Source organism: Oxyura jamaicensis, chromosome 9 (genome assembly GCF_011077185.1).
Source record: "Oxyura jamaicensis isolate SHBP4307 breed ruddy duck chromosome 9, BPBGC_Ojam_1.0, whole genome shotgun sequence".
Taxonomy (NCBI): domain Eukaryota; kingdom Metazoa; phylum Chordata; class Aves; order Anseriformes; family Anatidae; genus Oxyura; species Oxyura jamaicensis.
In genome coordinates, this window is record NC_048901.1 from 16527772 (window position 1) to 16549303 (window position 21532).

General features: G+C 41.2%; 1 protein-coding gene across 5 annotated transcripts in view; it reads right to left on the minus strand.

Annotated features, from left to right (window-relative positions):
- Window positions 1–462: 462 nt before the first annotated feature.
- Window positions 463–21532, minus strand: part of ABCC5 (ATP binding cassette subfamily C member 5) — a 45093-nt gene continuing 24023 nt past the window's right edge. For 3 of the 5 annotated variants that reach the window (XM_035334843.1, XM_035334841.1, XM_035334846.1), the window contains 21 exons: window positions 21061–21411; window positions 19363–19434; window positions 19123–19247; window positions 18471–18543; window positions 17764–17967; window positions 16964–17107; window positions 15215–15317; window positions 14326–14510; window positions 13113–13259; window positions 12626–12755; window positions 11927–12080; window positions 11653–11781; window positions 10138–10324; window positions 9432–9521; window positions 9004–9193; window positions 8232–8391; window positions 7686–7764; window positions 6675–6788; window positions 5692–5856; window positions 4874–4957; window positions 463–2343 (listed from right to left, as the gene is read on the minus strand). In XM_035334843.1, the coding sequence (XP_035190734.1) occupies window positions 2284–2343; window positions 4874–4957; window positions 5692–5856; window positions 6675–6788; window positions 7686–7764; window positions 8232–8391; window positions 9004–9193; window positions 9432–9521; window positions 10138–10324; window positions 11653–11781; window positions 11927–12080; window positions 12626–12755; window positions 13113–13259; window positions 14326–14510; window positions 15215–15317; window positions 16964–17107; window positions 17764–17967; window positions 18471–18543; window positions 19123–19247; window positions 19363–19434; window positions 21061–21411 (2946 nt within the window). In that variant the 3' untranslated portion in view covers window positions 463–2283. Of the gene's footprint in view, window positions 2344–3384; window positions 4958–5691; window positions 5857–6674; window positions 6789–7685; window positions 7765–8231; window positions 8392–9003; window positions 9194–9431; window positions 9522–10137; window positions 10325–11652; window positions 11782–11926; window positions 12081–12625; window positions 12756–13112; window positions 13260–14325; window positions 14511–15214; window positions 15318–16963; window positions 17108–17763; window positions 17968–18470; window positions 18544–19122; window positions 19248–19362; window positions 19435–21060; window positions 21412–21532 lie in introns of those variants that run through there. The other 2 variants (XM_035334845.1, XM_035334844.1) reach the window with 1 other exon arrangement.

Here is a 21532-nt window from a genome sequence, read left to right on the forward strand (position 1 = left end):
GCTGCCTCTTGGCCGCCCCCCGGCCCCGAGACCCCTGCTTGGCTTCCCCCGTCCCGGACCCACGCCCCGTGCCTAGCTCTGGAGCCTCCCCCCCGCAGCACCCCATACGTCTCCCTCCCTTTTTTTTGCCCTCCTTTTGCCCCCAGGTCCCAGCTCAGACAAGCCACGCTCCCCTCTTGCCCAAGCCTCCACCTCAAGGCAGGCAATCACACACCACCCTCTGCTGCCTTCCTAAATTGGAGAGGCCAGGCTGCATTTTTTTTATACAACCACCTGGTTTTGTGTGTGTAGGAGACACTAAGCTGGAAGGAAGGGTGCTGCTGGCACCGACTGGAGCACCACTCAGCCCAAAAGTGGTATACAGGAACTCCGCCTGGCCCCGCATGTTGTTCCGTACTTTATTTTCACCCTTACACTCTGCCTACCTCAGCTGCCTGATGAGTCTCCAAGGCATGTCTTTGAATGACACAGGAACATTTATTACATGGTTGCGGGTTTAATGGACCCGTAGTGGTACATTCTAAAAGCCTCCCAAGCCTTACACTAGCGACAGCAGCATTACATCATGTTCCAGTTGAGTGTCCATTGCATCGTCATACACGGGGGGTAACTGGCACCAGCACAACCTGGCTGCCGCCTCCAGCTGAAGCAAGGGTAAAACAAATCACGGTATTATCCCAGACCAGTCTGAAGCTGGAACTATAAAGAAAACCTTTGTGATTGATCATAGTAAAACACACTATGGTTGCAGTAAAAAAATAACAAGGCAACATTCAGAAAAGTTCTTTGGCTGATAAGGACACTACAGCTACCCTGAACCGTCTCATTATATTATTTCGAAGCATCTTCAAGAAGCAATTTTGTCCTCATCCAATCCCTTTTTAAAAGGAACTTTTTGTCCTGACATCTATACTCTCCACATCCTCCTCTTGTAAACCAAATTTTCAGCACTTATCCCTTCCTCTTGCTACATTTCTCCTCGTCTCGTTCATACAATTCACCTTTTAAAATAATTGAGCTTTCTCCTTTTTTGTTGCCAGCAATGTTCTAAGACTGCCTGATCTCCCTCTGGGTTCCATCTAGGGACAGTGTTTGGTCCACAACTGGAGCCCCTCTGGATCTGACCGTATACGACCTTCACCGTAGGGAACGGTGAAGTTCCCTAGGCATTCAGACTGGCACGTCTCCAGGGCCTGATTTTGGACTTAATTATACCGAGCGAGTTGCACATTAATGCCACTGGGCAATTTTAGAAAACTCCTACCTCCATGCTGATTGACATCCCAAACAAGCACAGTGTTCCCACTCAGACGAGATCAGACAAGCAGGAACACATCCTAAGAGTTTCTAAACTTAGGATAATGAATCAGGATCTGTTGCACTCGCTTGCGTCTGAACAAAATGGATGCAACTGAATTCCCAAGGCCCATACAGCAAACACAAAAATTATTTGAAGTAAATCTCTCTCAAGTCACCCATCTGTTGGTCCTGGGCCATGTCCTTTGCTATATAGGAAAGATGTGTTATCTTCGTGCTATTTTGGGTAAGATCCCTTTAAGGAAATTCCCCGTCCCAGTCCTACGGTCTCATTCTGCAGCTTGCAGGGTGAAATCACCAGGATATCACACTAGACATTTTAATGCAGGACCCAAGTTCTGAAAATTCCCATCATCAACAACCCCTCGTAGAACACTTCAAAAGAGATGTTTCGGTCTCATCATAAATACTGATGTTTCTTCTTTCCATGTCAGTGACAGGGCCCCAGGACAGGTTTCAGCTTGCTCCTATGGTTCAGGACGAAAGCCAGTAAAATTTACTGCTACCCAAATGAGAAGCAATACTTCCGTACTATCTGTGAGACAAGTGCCAAATGAAGCAGTTAAGAGATTACAGCAGAAAGAATGTTTCTTCTGGCAGTTTATCTCCTTATATCTAAAATAACAATGCTGGGACTAAGGTTTAATGAAACAGTTGAGCTAATCCCTGCTGTCCACATGTCACCATTTGCCTGCTCCATTGCAGACACTTGTTTAATATCTTGAGCTATTTCAGCTCACTGAAGCAGCAAAAGTATTCACCATTTTAGGAGAGCATGACTGGCAAGCAGCAGTTTGGTGCAATGAATCCTGAGCATGGTTTCCTCTCATAGCTAAGCTAGTGTGACAGTTAGCACCTACTAAAAAGAGCAGCCTCCCTTCCAGGTGTGCCTTGCTGTCTCCTCCTTTGTACAGCATTCCTGCTTTTGGAAGGTGAACTTCCTGCAAGTTAGCTTTCTGAACTGGGTCACGGCTGGACCAGGCAAGAGCCAGTGCTGGCATCGAGAAAGTTGAAGGAACTCCCAGCCTGGAAGAAGAAGGAGGACAAGATCAGGATGGCTCCTTTTGCCCAGACTGCCAATAACTCAGCCTTAGCTGCAAAACGAAGTCACACTTTGACCCCAGTGGCACTTGAACAGTTGGTACATTAGCCTTTTTTTTTTTTTTTTTTTTTACTCAAGGCAAATACCAAAGTTCATGGGGGTAGAGTCAGTTCTGCAGGGCCCAAGACAACCACGTCAACACAGCTGCAAATGACAAATGTCTGAAGTTCTAACCAGTCTTAGCCAGACACATTCCACGTTCTCTCTCCCCTTAACATATTCAGCTTTCATCTTCATACTGTACCCAGATCTACTTTTAGGGAAGAGGCAGGGCATTACCTCTGTGGCCCAGCACCCCTGCTCCCTCATGTCTCCCTCCAGCTTGTTTCTGTCCTTAACTTCCTAGTCAGAAAAGAGCAGCCCCCTCCACTTAGCTAGGTGCTCTTTGGAGAGAGACCTAATACTTGTCCCTTAGAATTGAGTAACACCGAGTAAAACAGTGGCCAGCACCTGCCACAGGGTAAGCGTGGTCCCAGGCCTGTAAGCAGAGTAAGATCTGTGCTACTTAACTCTTGCTCAGGACAAGACTTAAGAAGTACAACAAATAATGCTTTACGTGCTGCTACCTTCAAGCTACAGTCTAAGCTCTGTTCATGGAATGGTTTTGCCAGCAGACAGAAATTGTTGTTGCTGTGACTTTGCAGTCATGTCACGTTATTTACAGTAACACACACAGGTAAAAAATGTGGAAAAAACTTGGCCTAAGAAGGATCTTCTGTATTCTATCTGACCTCCCTCTTGCTACTTTCCCTGAATACTTGTCCTATAAACTATTACTCCCTGTCCTACTCAACACAAACGTACATAGCAAGCCACCCCCATGCTGGAAGGCACAAAAATTAGGGAAAAGAAATCAGGCCAAAGTGCATTGCCAAAAAAAAAAAAAAAGCCTGCAAAAGTTTGCCCCAGGGCTTAAAAACGTGAGAAGTGATTTATGTGCTCAAAACAAACCACTTAAGCCAATAAAATTTACAAAACCCAAAATAGTTTTATTTACTTTTCAGATTTTTGCCTCGACGAGACATTCTGCAAACATGCTAAGGCTACAAAATGTCCAAGTTGACAAAGACATGCAACGCTGACCATTCCATAAGTCACGGCTATTATAGGAGCGACCATGCCCACCTGGGCCACAGGTCCCATAGAACAGGGATGGTGTACAGTGATCATGGCAACGTACTACACAGGACCTAGTAACCTGAGGTAGGTCTCTTCACAGTAAGAAAACAACATCCTACACCAGTGTTACATCCTGATCAGCAGGAACCTGTTTAAAGCTCCAGAAGATGTGGGGTGGGGGACTGTTTCCTTAACAAGTGTGCAATAAAGAAACAGGAAATACTGATGTTGTTTAACCTTAGTGTAAGTTAGCAGAACAAAGAGTTAGTGTTACCCATGCCAAGAAAGCCAACCTAAACCTCTGAGGAGTGTTAGCAGCTTCAAGATAAAGGAGTCAGTCAGCTGGAACAACTTTGAAAAGGCTTTCCTGCTAGCAGGCAGGGTATGATTTGAACCTTACAATTAATTTGTTATAGATCATTCCACAAAAAGTTCGATTTTGGTTGTGTTAGATCAGCGAAGCAGGAAGAGCTTGGCTTTGCTTGCATTAAAATAAACTCTGCTGATACAGTAAGAAATACTGTATCAGGACACTGAGAAAATATGAGGCCTTAACGTGACCCAAAAGTGGCTGTCCACTCAGGAGATCACTAAAAACCCTGCTTTGGGAAAGCATTATGGGAAGCAGCAGCCGCTGCCGTGGTGAACATTAGCGATGCTCCAAATAGCTTTGATAAATTACAATGCAATAGAGTTACACCACAGTGCTCTTCTCCCCTGTGCTAGACAACAATAATGTGACAATAAAGGACACTATTGCAAAGCTTCACTTTCACTCAGACACGCAGAAAATCTGGCACTAGGAAAAGACCAACTGTAAGAGACAAAATGGTGTCTGATACAGTCTGATAACAAAGCCAGATCTCTGGTACCATAAACTGTACAAAAATGATAGAAAAGAATATGCACTGTTATTAATACAGTGCTTATTTTAATATAAAATAAACAGCTTACATTTCCACTGTAAATATAGGCTATATACAGAATTATGTATAGATATAGCTACATGTATAAAGCTTCATTATAGGCCTCTGATACATTTATAACTATGGCTCCCTGAGCCATTTGTAGAGTGCATTTAATAACAAAAAATTAGTAATATGATTATGGAATAAATACAATAATAAAAACATGAAGAATTCTTCTGACATGGTTTTAAAAACTCTCTGGCTTGACACATTGTGCTAAAAATTAAAAGATGAAAAGGCAATAATCTGCTTGAAGGAGGACGAGGAGGAGGAGGAGGAGGAGGAAGAGCTGGTCTGCCACAGGCAGGGAGTGCAGCTCTCCAAAATTAAAGTGACTTTGCCCTGAATTTTAGCCCTTGACAGCGACCTTGTTCTCTGCAGCAGCAAACATAGCATAGAAGCGTGAGTTCTCATTGGCCAGAAGGGCAGACGGCGTATCAAATTCCACTACCTAAAAAACAAACAAGGCAGGTAAAGTATGTTAGTAAAATACAGCAGAAAATGGATTCCCACCCCCTTGGATTTGTAACTTGGTAGCAAAGAAGCCAAAATATGACAGTCTTTAGATGAGACAACAGATGGCGAAAGCATGTGCATTTATGCACACATACTGTAACCTTGGATGCTTCAAGCTAAATTAGACAAATGGTGGGACTACCCAGCAGGAAGCAACCTCTGGTGGCTCTGGCAAACAGACTAAGGCAGATGCTATGATTTTTTTTATTTTTTTTTCCTTTCTCTACCTCCAAGAGCCTTACCAAATGTTCCTACCTTTGATTTAAGTGTTTATGGCTCCCACATGGAAGCCTGAGAAATGGGTAAAGTATCTCTCAATGTCTGTTTTGATACCACAATGCTTTACAAACACAATGGAAGAGTGCCACTGAGCTCCCTTAGAGATGCTCACATTATTACACATACCAGAATTAAACCTACAAAGGATATTTTAAAACCCTTTAAAAGAGACTGTTGCCCTGCGGTACTTTCTTGGAGTGTAAAAGGAATTTTCTCCTCTTTGATCTTGCCATGGTGAGGCAATAATTGATGCTGTTTGGAAGTTATTACTAAGGATATGAATGAATACACAGGATTTTCTACCCTGTAATACCAGCTGTTCCTTCGGTTTAGCCTATACATATACAAAACAGACTGCAACAGGAACTGAAGCCACAGAAGTCTGCTTACCTGTCCTTGTGTTAGCACCATGATCCGATCAGAACCCAGTACAGTATGCAGGCGATGAGCAATCGTTAACATAGTGCAATCTGCAAATGCCTCTCTGATAGTCTCCTGAATCAGTAAGTCTGTCTCTGTGTCCATAGCAGCTGTTGCTTCATCCAGTATCAAAATCTGAAAGTAGCGCATAATCCTGGCTGTTAATTCACAGTAACTCTTTCCCTCCCTGATCATCAATATATGCACAGTTGATGAGAATTACCATGACCAGAAATTGCCACAACTGGCAATCTTTACAGAGCTGCGGACACAAATGTAGCTTTGATAAGCACCCTTTCAGTTTGCCTTAGGAAATCACCTTCGCTGAAATTATCCTACAGATCACAATTATGCTCACATCCTAGAACCACAAGACTCTTGCATTCTGACCTGGCCACAAGTTTCCACTACTTTCAGTTTTACATTTAGCAGCTAAATCTCAAATACATTTTTTTGAGAGGTAAACTAATTGACTTGTCTTTTGTAGTGATGGTTCCTTCTAGAGTCTATCAGGACCAACTTGGCTTACTAGCTTTCTTGGGCTAGGAAGAACTACCAAAAAAAAAAAAAACTTTTTAACTTTGCATGGTCCCAAATTTCACTTGTAGACTACATTTTAGTAGAACACCATGCAGAAGGAAAATGCTTGGCTGAAGTTTACCAAGAGGTGAAAGGAGGAAAGAATCTGATGCTCACCAGTAACAGGACAGTCTCTCTGGATAAATGACTAGGCCGGTCTGGTACACTGTTATAACACCAAAAACCAATACTTTCTGACGACAAGACTTCACAGCAGCTACAGATGCCTTTCCTAGTTGTTCTAACAGTCTCTGAATTGCAGTAACTGTTGGTATGACTGCTCGGACAGACAAAATGAATCCAACAAAAGAAGCCCCTTTCCTCAAAGCTGGTGGTACCAAACTGGTAGCAGCTTTTCTCATCGATACGCTCACCTTGCAACGACGCAGTAGAGCTCTAGCTATGCACAGTAACTGTCTCTCTCCAACTGAGAAGTTTTCTCCGTTTTCCATTACTTCTGAATCAAGTTTCATAGGCAGCTGGGCAACCTGTGTGGGAAAGAAGAGGCAGAAAACTTTGATAGCTGCACAGACTTTTTGTATCTCTATGGCATGAGACAAACAGCTGCTCCTGCAGATCTAATTTTGCCCATGTTCCAAAGTATCCATCACACTTGGCTGTCTATCTCATACTCTCTCTGTTGAGAAAATTAGTAACAAGCAACTAATACTAGAACAACAATACAACATCAGACCTGCTTGGTTCAGTTAAAATGCCTTTGACTTGGTGATGGCTGATGAAAACACAACTAACCTTGAAGACATATACCCGCTCAATAGGCAACCTTGGAATTACTTCAGTACAAAATATTTGATTTCTAGAAAAAGCATGCCAGGTATAAAATCATATCAGCATTAATACAGATCTGGCCACTCTTGTTGAGAAAGACTAAGAGTGGACGTCCAGGAATCAGGACGTCTCTGCAGGAATTACAGCCCAGGTACTACAGTCAGAGCTACACATGTAGCCTTGTGCCACCTGACTAATAACAAGGGCTTGAAATGTCACAACAGTAAGATTTGCTGCAGAAGGCCTCACAAAGGGCAGATTTTACATTCAATATGCATGTGTGACATTTACACTCACAAATGTAAATGCAGAATGCACAACTTCCTAAGGCACACAAGAAAATATCACTTCTGAAATACTCTAAAACCAGAAGAGTCCCTGTGATGAAGCAACACTTTACTATGCTAATGTGCCAAGAAGTACACATCTGAAATATGGCGCGTTCTCCAAAAATTCTGTCTCATTATTAGAAACAAAACAGCAAATTATGGAAAAAAAACATGGAGACAGAACATCTCCTAATTAGCCAGTAGAAGAATATGCAGCTTTGAAAGACAAAATACAAACAAGTATCTCACAGACATGGTAATACTTACACACTCCTTCATGTGAGTCCTTTCCAAAGCAACCCAGATTTGCTCCTCACTGTACTGATTGAAAGGATCCAAGTTTGATCTGGAGGAGGAAGCAGAAAACATAACCAGATTTTTTTTCAGCAATAAATAGCAAAACAGCAGTGTGCTAATTCATCCAGATGGACAATTCCCATCTAGTACTCCACTGTACTCTAGTACTTCTAGTACTGTACTCTAGTACTTCCCATCTAGTACTCCACTGACAGAATTTCCTTGCCAGGTGCTCCCAGCACACTAAGGAAGCCAAACAACAAAAGATTGAAGATGCAAAACAAAGATGCAAAATTTCAAGTAAATTTAAAGGAAAAGAGGTCTATAGAGGATCACATCCAGTTCTGTATTGAACCAGTTAAAACCGTTTACCCATGCTTTTTCTTTTTGTTTCAACAACAAAGTACAGAAACCAGAATGCCTCTGTTGCACTCAAAAACTAACATTTCATATGAGTTCATTATGAGCTGGTAGCCTTCTTTGTCCTTCTTGCTTTCTTTTTATGGTCCCACTAACCTTACAGTGCCACTGAATAGCACAGGTTCCTGAGGAATTATTGACAGTTTGCTGCGAAGATCTGCCAAACCAATGTCATTTATTTTCACTCCATCAATTTTAATGCAGCCTCCAGACAGTTCAACCAAACGAAAGAGTGCCATTCCAAGGGAAGACTTCCCTAAAAATGAGACAAAAATATACTAGTGCTTCTAAAGAATCGTAATAGCCATTTGAGATGAGACATCATTTTAAAAGCTGTCCCTGTGCAAGATTAGTGTCTTAAATTACCCTAAAGTGTCAGCAAACAATGCTGCTAGGGTTCAGCATTTAAGCTTCTAAGCAAAATTAATTGCATTTTGGAGGTGGTGTAAACCCTTCTACAATCAAATGTTTTGATTCTTTGCATTACAAACTTTTGAGATAGATTAGAACCAAACCTGCCTGCAGCATCAGTACAAAAAACCTTTCAAGGCAGTCAAACAAGCTGCAACGAGCATGCTGTAGGTAGCATTCTGTGCTGGTAAGTAGCTCAGGGTATTAAACGTTATGAGCATACTGACTCAGGCATAGTAGGATATGCCTCTATTTTAAAAGGAAACTTGTTTTTATTGCATAAGGGGATCCTTCCTATGTATGTACGCAAACAGAATCCACCACTGACATGCAGCTGGACCATTCTTGAGCAATTAATTTATTCAAACACAGAGAAGGTAGAGAAGAACCAAAATGTCCTGCTCTGTTCCCATTCTGTAAATGCAGTATTTTAACTCTGCTTAGTGTTTTTCCTTACCTGAGCCTGTCCTTCCCACAATGCCAATCTTTTCCTTTGGTTTGATGGTAAAGGACACTTTTTTAAGTACTAGAGGGAGATTTTCTCGGTACCGCATCTCTGCGTTTTCAAAAACAACTTCACCTTCCTGTGGCCAGTCCAGAGGGGGAGTTTTATTCTTAATTCGAGCAGGAGCTTCCAATGAAAGAGTCTTTAAAAGAAAAACAAAAGTTCTGTTTCCAGTAAACAAAGCACCAAAGGGGAAAAATGATCAGATGCAACTTTCAGCAGTTCTCTGCAGACTCAGCCCGTATCAGTTTAAGGCAGTTAAGATGAACAAAGTGACTGGATACAGGCCCAATGATTCAGAAGCAATTTCTCAGACTCTTACACCAGCAACAAAGAACAAGAAACCTTAAAACAAGCAGCTGAATGTATTGTTGTCGTACCTTGATATAGTGATCAATCCTCTCCACTGAGGTGAAGCGAGCTTCTGTTTCTGAAGCAAGTCTGACTGTAAACTGGAATAACCCTGTTAACTGTAGTGATGAGAAGAAATTAAGAAAAAATTAAGAGAGTTGACTGATTTTTTTCAAATTTAATTAAAAGACTAACCTAGTGGATACTTGATACTCTTGTCTTGTGCACCTTATGGTTAATTTTAAAATAACCTTAATTTATGAATCACTATGGAAAGCCAGCAGCTTCAAAGGTTTTCTCACAAGCAACAACAGCTGGAAACCTTAGCCATCTAAGTTTTGTAATTTTACTCTATTACCACCAGGAGGCAGAAAAGGCCAAGCAACAGATCTAATAACAAGCATTCTGAGACACCAAGCAAATTAACCCACGCAGTTAGGAACTGGATACTGTGCACGGTGAAAACGTATGGCAAGCAATACACCAGAATGCATTAAGATGTCAGCTTCACATTTAAAATGAAGCAGCTTTCCAAAACAGTATCCTAAAGCACTTAGCTCCTCATTGTTCTTCATGCTAGCAAAAGGTCCTGACCCTGAATTGCCTTCCCCCACTGCTACCAAAGGATCATCTTTTCCCATTTTGGTGCATTAAGGAAAGTTTTCAATCTGTTTCATTTAAGGTACTTAACACGAACAAGTAAAAGTGAAACTAAACCATGCAGACAATGCTCACCTGCACAGCATATGAAATAGCCAGCCCAGCGTAGGCAGGAGGAATCTGGCCATGCATGAGAACAATCATAAGGCCAGTGGTTGTGATGAGAGCGATGCTGATAATGTCCAGCCGTACAGCTAGCCAGCGCATTGCACAGCTGAACAGGTAAAACGGTGCCTGATTATCATCTAGAAGCTCCTGATACCTGAAACAGATACAGAAAATGTTAGTAGACCTCAGTGAGCCTGAAGTTGTACAAATAGCAGAGTTGCTTTCATCCCTGCAACAATATCAGAATTCAGGGTGGGAAGACTAGTCCGTCACTACAAAAAGCATCACACTAGGCCATAGAGAAGGGGTTTACAAACTTCCCAAAATAATGTCAGACATCTTCTTAGCTCAAACTCTCAGAAGTTGCATTAGCAGGTTTATGTGAACAGCAGTGAATTATGTAGGGGTGAATCAGAATCCCAAGAGATAGCACGCTTTCACCCCACCTTCACCAATGCAAGAGGTGCCAGAGGATGCTTGATATCTACAAGCTATTCCACATGTAACAGCAGCAGTGCTTCAGAATATGAACAGAATGTGCTATTTTATAATCAGTGTAAAAGTAAAGTTACAGTAAGCTTTAATAGGATTGATGACACTAATAAAAACACAACAATAACTATTTAATTTACAATCCTGAGCCTGCGAACCTGAGGAATTTAATGGGAGACACTTGAGAGATTCACAAAACTTAGTTACTAGGTTTTCTGATCTTGCAACTCAGTTTCACGCCAATCACTGTTGCACTGTGGGGAGTGCCTTCCTGACCTATTTCACTTAAGCCACTGTGGCAATGCCTTCCCAGAACCTCTGTAACAATTTTCAGTGTGCTCCCACACTGTTGGTCTCATGACCTTGCACCTGCAAAACCCTGATATTGTTACTGCAGGTTCTCATGGGAAGCAAATACCACTCATGTGAGAGATGTCTCACTTTCCCTCACTACCATTTGTTTTGCAGATTTTAGTTTATAGTAGAGAAAACCAAACATAGTCCACAACAAGGCAGGATAATAGTTGATAAAATGCTATCCAACAGTCTCTGTGCACAGAGACTAACAGCTCATCAATATGCAAACAGAGCTTGATTACCACACTAATGCTAACATCATCACCAGCAGAACCAAGAAATAGGAAGCAGGACGAAGACCTGATGAAAAGTATACAGTACTAAAGAAAAAGCATGTCCAAAAAATTGTCCTCATCATTAGCATTGATACCTGCCACACTGTGGAGAACCCCATAGGAGGGGGTTCATCTCATCTGGAACTCCATCACTGTTCTTCCCAGTTGGTCACTAGACAGCTTTTCCCTTTACATTCTCCTCCTTATTCTCCCTCATTTTTCCCTCCAGAAAATAACTTTCACTGTTAGACCCAATGTATGCAATCAGATAAAGACCTCGCTAACAAATCTTACAGACTGTAAAGCTGTCACACCCTACTTTATGCTCCACCACTCCCAGCTGGATATCTAGACTGACCTGTGCAGGAATTCTTGTCCTTTGTTGTAGGCATGGATTGTCGACAGACCCTGTATGCTAGATGTAATGTGAGACAGGAATGGAGACTGTGTGATGTTGTCCAGACGCTTGAGCTCTCGAATAAAGACTCTGGAGGGAAAGAAGCACTTTTAAGTGACAAGTACACCCACCACATACAACCACAGTACTGACGCATATATACTTGAGGAACCCCACGTCCCTACTAACAGGTCAAAGCATCTCCACTTTTAGTCAAAGCAGCTGATGCACTTACCTAGACACAACATGCAGAACTGTGAACAGGACAATGAGGGGCCCCACTGCCACCAGGAACCAGGGGAAAACTCCAGAAATCACCCCCACACAGAAGAACACAAGGATGACATTCTGGATGAACATTTCTGCTTGAAATGGCAAACGAACATCAACTGGAAAAGATGGAGGGAAAGAGAGGAAGATCCTGAGTACAGAATCAGCCTATATAAAGCAATTCAGTCCTGCAGTACATCATTGTTGACAGTGATTTCTCATGACTTTTCACATGTAGAAGGGTACATCATCATTAGGGGTGCTTTTCTGTTCTGAAATGCTAGTAATTTTTCCAATTATTCCCATTTACAGAAATAGCACTGCTGCAGCTCTGACCTAATTACCACCTTTGCTGCACATCAACTTCACCCTGATACTCCAGGTTCCCCCGCATTAACTGCTAAGAGTCCGTGTGCAGGCTGCAGGTTCAAAAGCAGCTGCACCTTTTCATCTTTGCAAGTGAACAGACGGACTTGATACATCAGCTGTCTCCTGCAAGTATAACCCTGCAAGTATATCCCAATTCCTGCTGTGGCTATTACAAAGCACACACTTGGCAACAGATACAGGATACTCTCACCCCAACAGAAAAAGACTAGAGAGCATTAGGTAGTTAACCGGGAGGACTGAATGTGGGATCAACAGCGTATGCAGCAAGAGATACCTTCATCCATGTCTTTGGAAAACCTGTTGAGAATCCGCCCAGTGGGTGTAGTGTCAAAGAACTTCATGGGACTACGCAGAATCCGTCGGAACAGCTCATCATGGAGCCTTGACGATGCTCTAAGAGTTCCCTGACAAAGCAACAAACATTAAAGTGTTATGACAGGATTTGTGCCTGTCACTGCCCCCTCCCTGCACATGAAAAAATGCTGCCAGCTTTCCCTCTCCAACTGTAAGTATAGCTTCTTTCTTGCACTCCATGCTTCCTACCAGTGGAAGGAAGCTATTAATTGAGGCTAACGTGTAATGGAAATCATGGTACAACCCCAAGAGATGGCTTGGTCAAAACCTCACAACCCATGATCTAACTTCCTCTGGTTGATAAGTGTAGATAGGGAGGTGACCAAAAGAACCACAGAGACAACAATAAGCAGAAGCAGGAGGGGAGAGAGGGGGAATGAGAAGCGTCAGGTAGCACTGGAACATACCTTTACAAAGACAACACCACGAACAGCTTTCAGAATCAACATCACTGCCATAGACAGCGCATAGATGCCAGCATAGTAATGCATGTGAGGGTTATCTTTCATACTGTTACTTATGACGGTGTCATTTCCCAAAGTCACGGTCGTGTTCTGCAGGAAATACAAGGTTTCAGTGAATCGTTAAGAATTAAAAATATACTTATTACATGTGGTAGAATTGAACTGATCCCCGCTACCCAGTATTTTTGGTACTTTAAAGAAAAGACTTCAATAACCTTTGAATACTTAAGAAAGCTTTCACCAACAGTGATATGTGCTATTTCTGTGGCATCAAAAACTCCCTAAAAGGTCACTTCATTTGATTCCTAATCTCCCATTTCACACCTATTGTTTCTTGTGGTCTACTGAACAGTGACACATACTTGCATACCACCAGTTCTATTACATAGGAACATTCAACTTGGGTGTTACACATTGTCTTCTTATCAAATGTCATTATTTTTCTGCCAGTACTCAGTCATTTCTTTATTGGCACACTGTCACACGCTCTCATGTTCTGTGATTTTGATTGTTTTGTGGTTGTTGGTTTTTTAAAAAAATCTTTATATTTAAGATTTCATTGTTTATTTAATATTGTTGGCCATCTGCACTTTATTACCTCTTCTGAGGTGAGGGTGTTTTTTGGTGTTCGATTTGATCATTGTTTGTTCTCAAAAAAAAAAAAAAAGTTATATTTGAATCTTTAAATGCAGCAAGACTCACAAACAAAGTCCCTAGAGTAGGAAAAATCCCAAACAACCCTCAGTCATTACATTCTTCAAAGCAACTCCCCAAAGTCATTTGACGTAAAGCCATAAAGTATAACAAGATTATCCTGCTGGACGTAAGGTCACATTCGAACAAAAGCCAGCACTAAAATCAGCAATTCCTCCTGCAGCTTGTTGGCCTCTTTCACATTTTCACTTCCTTTTCTTAGGCAAACCAAGACAAGGAACAAGAGGGCAGTATAAAACCACATGAGCTATTATATCTTTCTCATTAGTGGAGTTCTCATTCTTGGAGATGAACTCTCTAGTGTGATCACCTCTTGGGGAGCCTTACAATTTGCTTAAATTAGGAAGCACCATTTGGTCTCATAGGACTGCTCGGGATTAGTCTAGGAGAACAATTCCCCTGCCCTTTAAATACAAGAGAGTAGAAATGCTATTCATCTTACTCCACTGCCTTGTTTGATCCAGAAACTGAGCCACCAGTTGCTAAAAGCTGTACTGCCCACATTCAGCACAAACAGAGCCATTATCACGAGGAATGCAAAGGGGCCTCCAGCTGCCTGAATGTAGATGCCATACACAGACCAGGGGACAGAGCCTTTGCCTTTCTCTTCCAACTGAACCAGCTGGCCTGTGAAACAAAAGAGGAGGGAGAGAGAGCGAAGAAAGCAAAGTTGCTCCACAAAAACTTTTATAAGTCTGCGAATATGCACAAAACTAAAAGTAATTCTTACACCAAACAGAATACTATCAGAAATAGCCATTACTTAACACGTAGAACTCAATGGTTCAAACCGTTTTTCAAGAAGTTACAATTCCTCTGCAGAATCATTCATGTCATGCTATGTCTGAAAAAGCTTAATCAGCATAGACTCAAATACTTTGACCCTCATCAATGCTTTTTAAACCTTGCCAAATTTCAAAGTTAACATTAAATGGAGAGAACCCCAAAATAGAGGTTTCTCTTCTTCAGATTCTTCATATATAAATGCCGTGTCCTGCCTAGCACTCTGCAAGTGCCAAGCTACACACGCTGCCCTCCAGATAGGAGGGAGGGCTGGTGTCGGAGACAGGGTACTACAATCTTCTTTGCAACATTGGCACCTGACCTATGATGGACTGATTAAACTTATAATCATTATGCTGGCACGCACATTATGTGAATTAACAAATGCTCTTTGCCTACTGCCTTTGTCCTATCAACCATACAGAGTGACCAGGACTTGAGACAAGTTTCAAAACCTGCCAGGCATATTCATTACAGCTGGGAAGCAAATATTTTGAGCTTATCGGTGTATGAAACAATTACAGCCAGAAATCTGATTACATAGTTACCCTCTTCCTTCTTCACAACTTTCTCCTTCTTCACAGACCCTGCTTTGGTACTTTTATCCTGGGGTCTTTTCAGTGAACTGTTTGTGTTCTTCTTTATATTAATCTGTAGGAAAATGGTGACACTAAACACACTGGAGTAATTTTTTACATTTTCATAGCTGAACACAAATGTTTTTTTCATAAGACTCCTACATACAAAGGCTTTCAATAGCTCAGCATTGATTTCAAGGAAGATATTAATTTTGCCGTTAATTACAGATGACTACCAACTATGGTGAATTACATTTTCCTGCTCTATTGAGCTCTACACATCTGTACTTGTGGTGTGCAAGGTTAATTTTCAGAATCATTTGAAACTATGTGCATACATGGTAAAAGAATTATACCCCTACTACAGAGAGAGAGATACAATCCACAGTCTCTTGTAAAAATAACTCACTATTTTATTAAGAGGCTTTTTTTCCCCCCCTCAAACACCCTAATCTCTCTCTCAGGAAAGCTCTCAAGAAATGTCTCTAAGGACAACGGTAACTCAGACTTTCAGAAATCAGATGGCCAAACACTAAACTGCACACGCAATTACTGTTCTAAACTTAGCTCTCTTTCCACAAAATGGAAATGACTGCCTGTTCAGAGAGCATAGATTAACTGAAACCCTCTACATAACTTCACGGACACCTTACATGAAATGACACATCTCACATGCAACTTTACTATCCCTTTCTTCTTATCCCATAGCGAATGCAAATCAACACTCCTTCCATGAGCTAGTGTTTATAGAGTGAAGGTCAGCCAAGTATGCAGGCTGGAGAATCTCATGCTAACTGTCATCACATTAACCTTAACATGGCAGAACTGTAACCTTCACATCTCAGAAAGGATATGCCCAGTAACGTATGACATTCCTTTGCTTCTTTCACTAACATCTCCCAGGAGAAAATTCTACCAAGCACCTTCTTTTGTATATTTATCACAATGCTACCTTTTCAGATGTTTTTTTTTAATGCTTGCAACTTATGAGTAAGGAGCCTTTCACCACTTAAAAATAAACCACTGATATATTTTTGTTTCTTACTCCACAGAATAACTTCAGCTGGGACAAAGCTGGAAAAAATTAAATAACTGAAAATTTAAAGGCATGTCCCACTAAATGGTTCTCGCTATTTTCCAGGTTTACATTCTTCACCAACTGATGTACTAGCAGACAAACCCAAGTTTGCATGTACAGCCATTGTTTCATAACAAAAACAGTATCGATCAGTAAGATTTTTTTTCTTGCCACTCCCCCAAAAAGCATTTTCAGTTACATTTCCAATATACTGTTGTGTTTCACTTTTGACATGTTGCACCACTTTTATCGTGCCTCAGTCACACCTTAGGTGAAGAAGTATCAAACCAGTAGCAGTTTTTTCAAAGGTTGGTCCAGGTCTGTGCTAATTTGGAAGTAAATTAAGAAGTGAGGTATACAAGAAAAAGAGATGAGAAGCTTCCTGCTCTGAGCATCACCAAAGTAAACAATACATTTCTTACGTGTTCATCTCATGAGATCACTGGCAGAGTCACCTCTATTATGCATTCCCCAGATAAGAACTGTGACTGCAAATACAAAGTGCTAATGAAGCACAGATTATCTTACCGGAAGCATACTGGTCAGATCAACATGTGAAGCCATTTTCAAGTCTTCCATTTATGCCATTTGGTTTATCTCAATAGAAAAGTCAAAGTGCTTTAAAATGGAAAAACAAGTACCTCAATATGTGGTGTCTCTCCCAGCTGTAGGTTATTAAAAATGGTTGCATAGTCCCCATTTAAATTCATTAATTCCTCATGACTTCCTCGCTCGGTAATGCAGCCTTCTTTCATGAAGACCACTTCATCACAGTCAACAAGATACTGGAAAGAACAACACAAAGAACAAACCTGCCCAAACATACCCATATGATCCTTTTCAGTATTTTATAAACATTTGCATATGGCAGGAGGGAAAAAAGAAAAAAAAAACACGGATTCCCAGCTAATAGAAAACTCTGACTTTTAAAAGTCCTGTATTTACCAGATCACCACGATTACTCTCACTCTACATAAAGTTCTCATGTTCTATCAAAACCAAGCCATTACAGAATATGCAATCCAGGATACTTAAACTCTGCAGATACTAATACACTAATTAATATTTCTATACATACAGTATGTCAAAAAACTCAGAATATAACAATTCTGATAGCAAAACTAAATGTTTTCTGATGTGATAAACTAGTTTTACGGCAAATTAGCAAGTGTTTCTGAACAAGATACTCATTTCTCTAGCAAATTTTCTTTAGCCAAGCATTACCAGTCCCTATCATACACCAAACAGTACTAGTATCAAGTAAAGAGTTAGACTTAGCTCTGTGCACGCTTGCAGCAAATTTGTAAATCTAAACCACACATCCACTAGAGGGACAAGGTTGTGCTCTAACAAGACAGGACACAGGAATCTCCAGCATGAAGGCAAGTGACTAAACAGCATTTCAAGAAAGTCCAAGAAAGCAAACACAAACGTGTAGTACCTGAAGCTGATGAGTGATGAAAAGGACAGTCTTTGACTTCAGGTGCTTCCTTATTGCACTGTTAAAAATGTGATTTCCAACATGAGCGTCTAAGGCACTAAGGGGATCATCGAGGATGTAAATGCTCCTGTCGCTGTACAGGGCTCGAGCCAGACTGATTCTCTGACGCTGTCCTCCACTCAGGTTAGCTCCTCGTTCACCAATCTATACAGACACACACAGGTTATTTTATTTCTACAGCACCGTGCAACACGTGGACAAGAGATGACTGGAATGAAAGAGATCATAACATTTTATATGCCTCTGTGTATATCCACATAGATGCACACACACCATACTATATGTACGTTCTATAGTTCAGGTATCCACTTCTTTGTGAAGCATGTTACACAGTCAAACTCAAGGTTAACATGCTTGAAGTGTTACAGTACTTTTTTTGCCTACCTAATTTAAATTAAGTTCAAATAGGTCCTGTTAAGGCAGCTAAATTTACAGCACAATGAAAAACTCAGGAACTGGCAACATTTGTGCCAAAAACATGGCACCACTCTCAATAGCCTAGGGCATTCCTAAGCTTGAGGTGTATTCAGCAGCTTGACTTATATGCATACCAGTTTGATGTTTCCCCTTACTCCAGTCTAGCCTGGCAAACTAAAACTTTACTCTTCTCCATCTACTAAACAGTTCACTATAAGCAAAGTTTATACCTCAGTCAGGTCCCCATTTGGCAGGATGGCTAGGTCAGGCCTTAGACAGCAACCATTCAACACAGTGTTGTATCTAAAGAAGATGGATCAAGTTAAGTAGTAAGAACACATTTTCTCCCCCAAAGTGTCTAGCTAGTACAGCATTATTTCACTTTCTACACCAATAGCAGATATTCCAGCAGCCTTAAACAATGATCCACCTTGGATTCCCAAGATGAAACCAAGGATAATAAGTTACTTACTTCTGATGCACTGGAAAGATAAAGAAGCAAATCCTTTTCGAGGATTGCTAGCATAGGGCCTAGGGATGCCCCCCACAAGGAAAGGGACACACAAGGTGTCAGCTCATTGAAAACAGGAGTTGTTGCACTTACAGAGGGCAAGGTGAGGACAGCAAGTACAAATATAACTTCAGTGCTGCAAACAGAGGTCAGACAGCCCTCACTGCAAATGACCAGTGACAGTAGCACCGACAGCCATCAGCCACAGTGACCACACACAAGAGAGGCAGGCTTTTAATTGAGCCTTATAGAAGTCTTAAAGACAGACTCCAAAAGTAGAGGTAGGCTTTGACTGCAACATACTCTGCATCCCTCACTTGGGCCAAGAATTACTAAGCTTTCATGAAAATCAGCAAACATTTCTGACAAACCTTTCTTCATCGTATTCCTTTCCAAAAAGAATGTTGTCCCGAAGTGTAGCATTGAGAATCCAGGCCTGCTGGGCCACATATGCAAATGTTCCACTTACAGCAATGCTACCCTCCAACAAGGTCATCTGGAATTCAAAATCGTGATGTTATGCCAGGTCATGTCTAAAACAGACCTTCTACAGAGCATAAACAATTGGAATTCAAGAAGAGAAAAGCAGAAGTCAAAACAGAACTTCTCACCTGTCCTAAAATTGCCGAAATAAGTGAAGTTTTTCCACTCCCCACACTGCCACAAATTCCAACAAGTTTTCCCTAGACAGAAAAAAGTAAATACATGATACTCATTACTTACTTCTATAACCCTTTCAGAATTTGGACTACCTTTAGTATCTCAGAGTTTACAGTCAGACATTAATGACAGCTGAAAAAGGACAAACAAATGCAAGTCAGTCAATATTCTAACTCTCAAAAACCAAACAGTGAATAGTATCCCACTGTGGACCAAAACCAAATTAACTCTGCAGGTGAAAATGAACGTATTATAAGATACGTATCTCTCTGACTGGGCCTGATACAAGCCCAGAGAATACTGCACTCAGCCAAAAGCACCAACGCCTGCCCAAACAGAATACTCCAAGGTGGTGGCTTCCAAAGGCCTTCCACTGCCTTCAGTGGGTGACAACTCAGACTAAGAAAAAAGAAAATCTTTGTAACTTGACCAGGAGATAAGGAAATGACTGCAGCAAACAAAAGAACAAATTCACTGATAGAAGTTCCATACAATCAAATTGACAACTGGTTGGTGTGATAAGGGGAAAAAAGAGGGAAGGACTAAACAAAAAAAAAACAGAACAAAGGATATGTGTCCGTTAAAACTCCCTGCCTATGAGATGCAATTTGCTAAGGACCACCTACCAAGAAAAAGCTGGAATCCAATCACTTTGAAGCACTTATCTGCAATAAAATGGGTGGGCTGATACCTACATTAACCAAATAATGAATTCAGCAGAACTGTTTTTCTTCCTTCTGTAAAAAAAAGTTAAAGTGGCCAACAAGGGTATAGAGGCATTTGGGGAACAAGTTGTTACACTCCCATTCACAAGTTTTCCTCTTCTGAGGGTAGATTAACCTGTATATTTTCAAGTAAGCCTATAATCCTTTTCCAAGTCTATTTATTATTTTAAAATAAAAGCAACTGTCTTGAGTTTAAACTATCCCTCTGCTCATACTACAAGACAGTTTAACCAATAATATTCTGATAAACGCATGGATCCCATTACTACAGCATCCAAGTACCAGACTGCAATTTTTTTTTTTCATTTGTAAGATATCATGTATTAAGTAAGTTCATTTTCTTTGACATTTCACATGCTTATACCTTACTCGCAATGAGGACTTCAACTGCTTCTAACTTCTTGAAAATCTTTCTTTGCCCTTCCTATTGTGCAAAAATTCTCAGTGAAAAATTAGTTGCATATTCTTCTATGAAACACCACTGTTATGCTCCATTAGAACACTTGATCGCATAAGATGTTCACTGAGAACGTAGCCAAAACCCTACAAAATTGTCAAATGGCTGCAGGAATAAAAACCACCCACCAATACCTCACCGACACCTCTGTTGCCCTGCTTACTCTTTAAGTTCAATGCCTCAGACTTTTCTGAGAGCTACAAACAGAAAAATCACATTAGATGTGAAAACTAAATATCCTGCAGTGATTCATAGGTTGTTTGCAAAGATCCCATTTGCTAGAATGGCACAGCTGTTTACATCAAGATCAGACACTGCATCCTGGATATCACAGTTGCCATGGATATTACAGGAGTGCACAAAAGCAATGTGCTCCATTTCATGCAGAAATACATAGCTCTCTATGCCAAAGGACAGCTAAAAATTAGGTGTTTTAAGAGCTCAGACTTTCTCCTTTCTTCTCTTACCTTTTCTATCTCCAAGTCAATGTTGTAGAGAGTCCTCTGAAGCCGAAGGTTAACCAGGTGGATGATTCTGTTCTCCTCTTCGGGGCTAGGATGGTCATCATTGTCCACTAGAAGATGGCCCTTCTGCTCCGCCAGCACAGCTTGCTGTCCCTCATTCTGCAGCTTCATTTTCTCTTTCTTGCCCTTGGTTACTTTCTTGTCTTTTTTCACTTTGGGGGTCAACTTTGGTGAGCTCTGGACGCTGGCGTGGGAGAAGTCCCAAGCCAAGGTAGCATTTTTCACCTCTATCGCGGTGTGAGGATTGGCTGGTTTTTTCTTTATCATATGAACCTCTTCCATTAGAAATAAACTCTGATAGGAGTTGTGAGAGAGGTGTAAAGATGAGACACCTGATCAAGACTGGGAGACAAGCCTATGGCACACTCACGCAGCAAAACACATCAGGCTATATAGTGGGAGAAAGCTGAAGAGC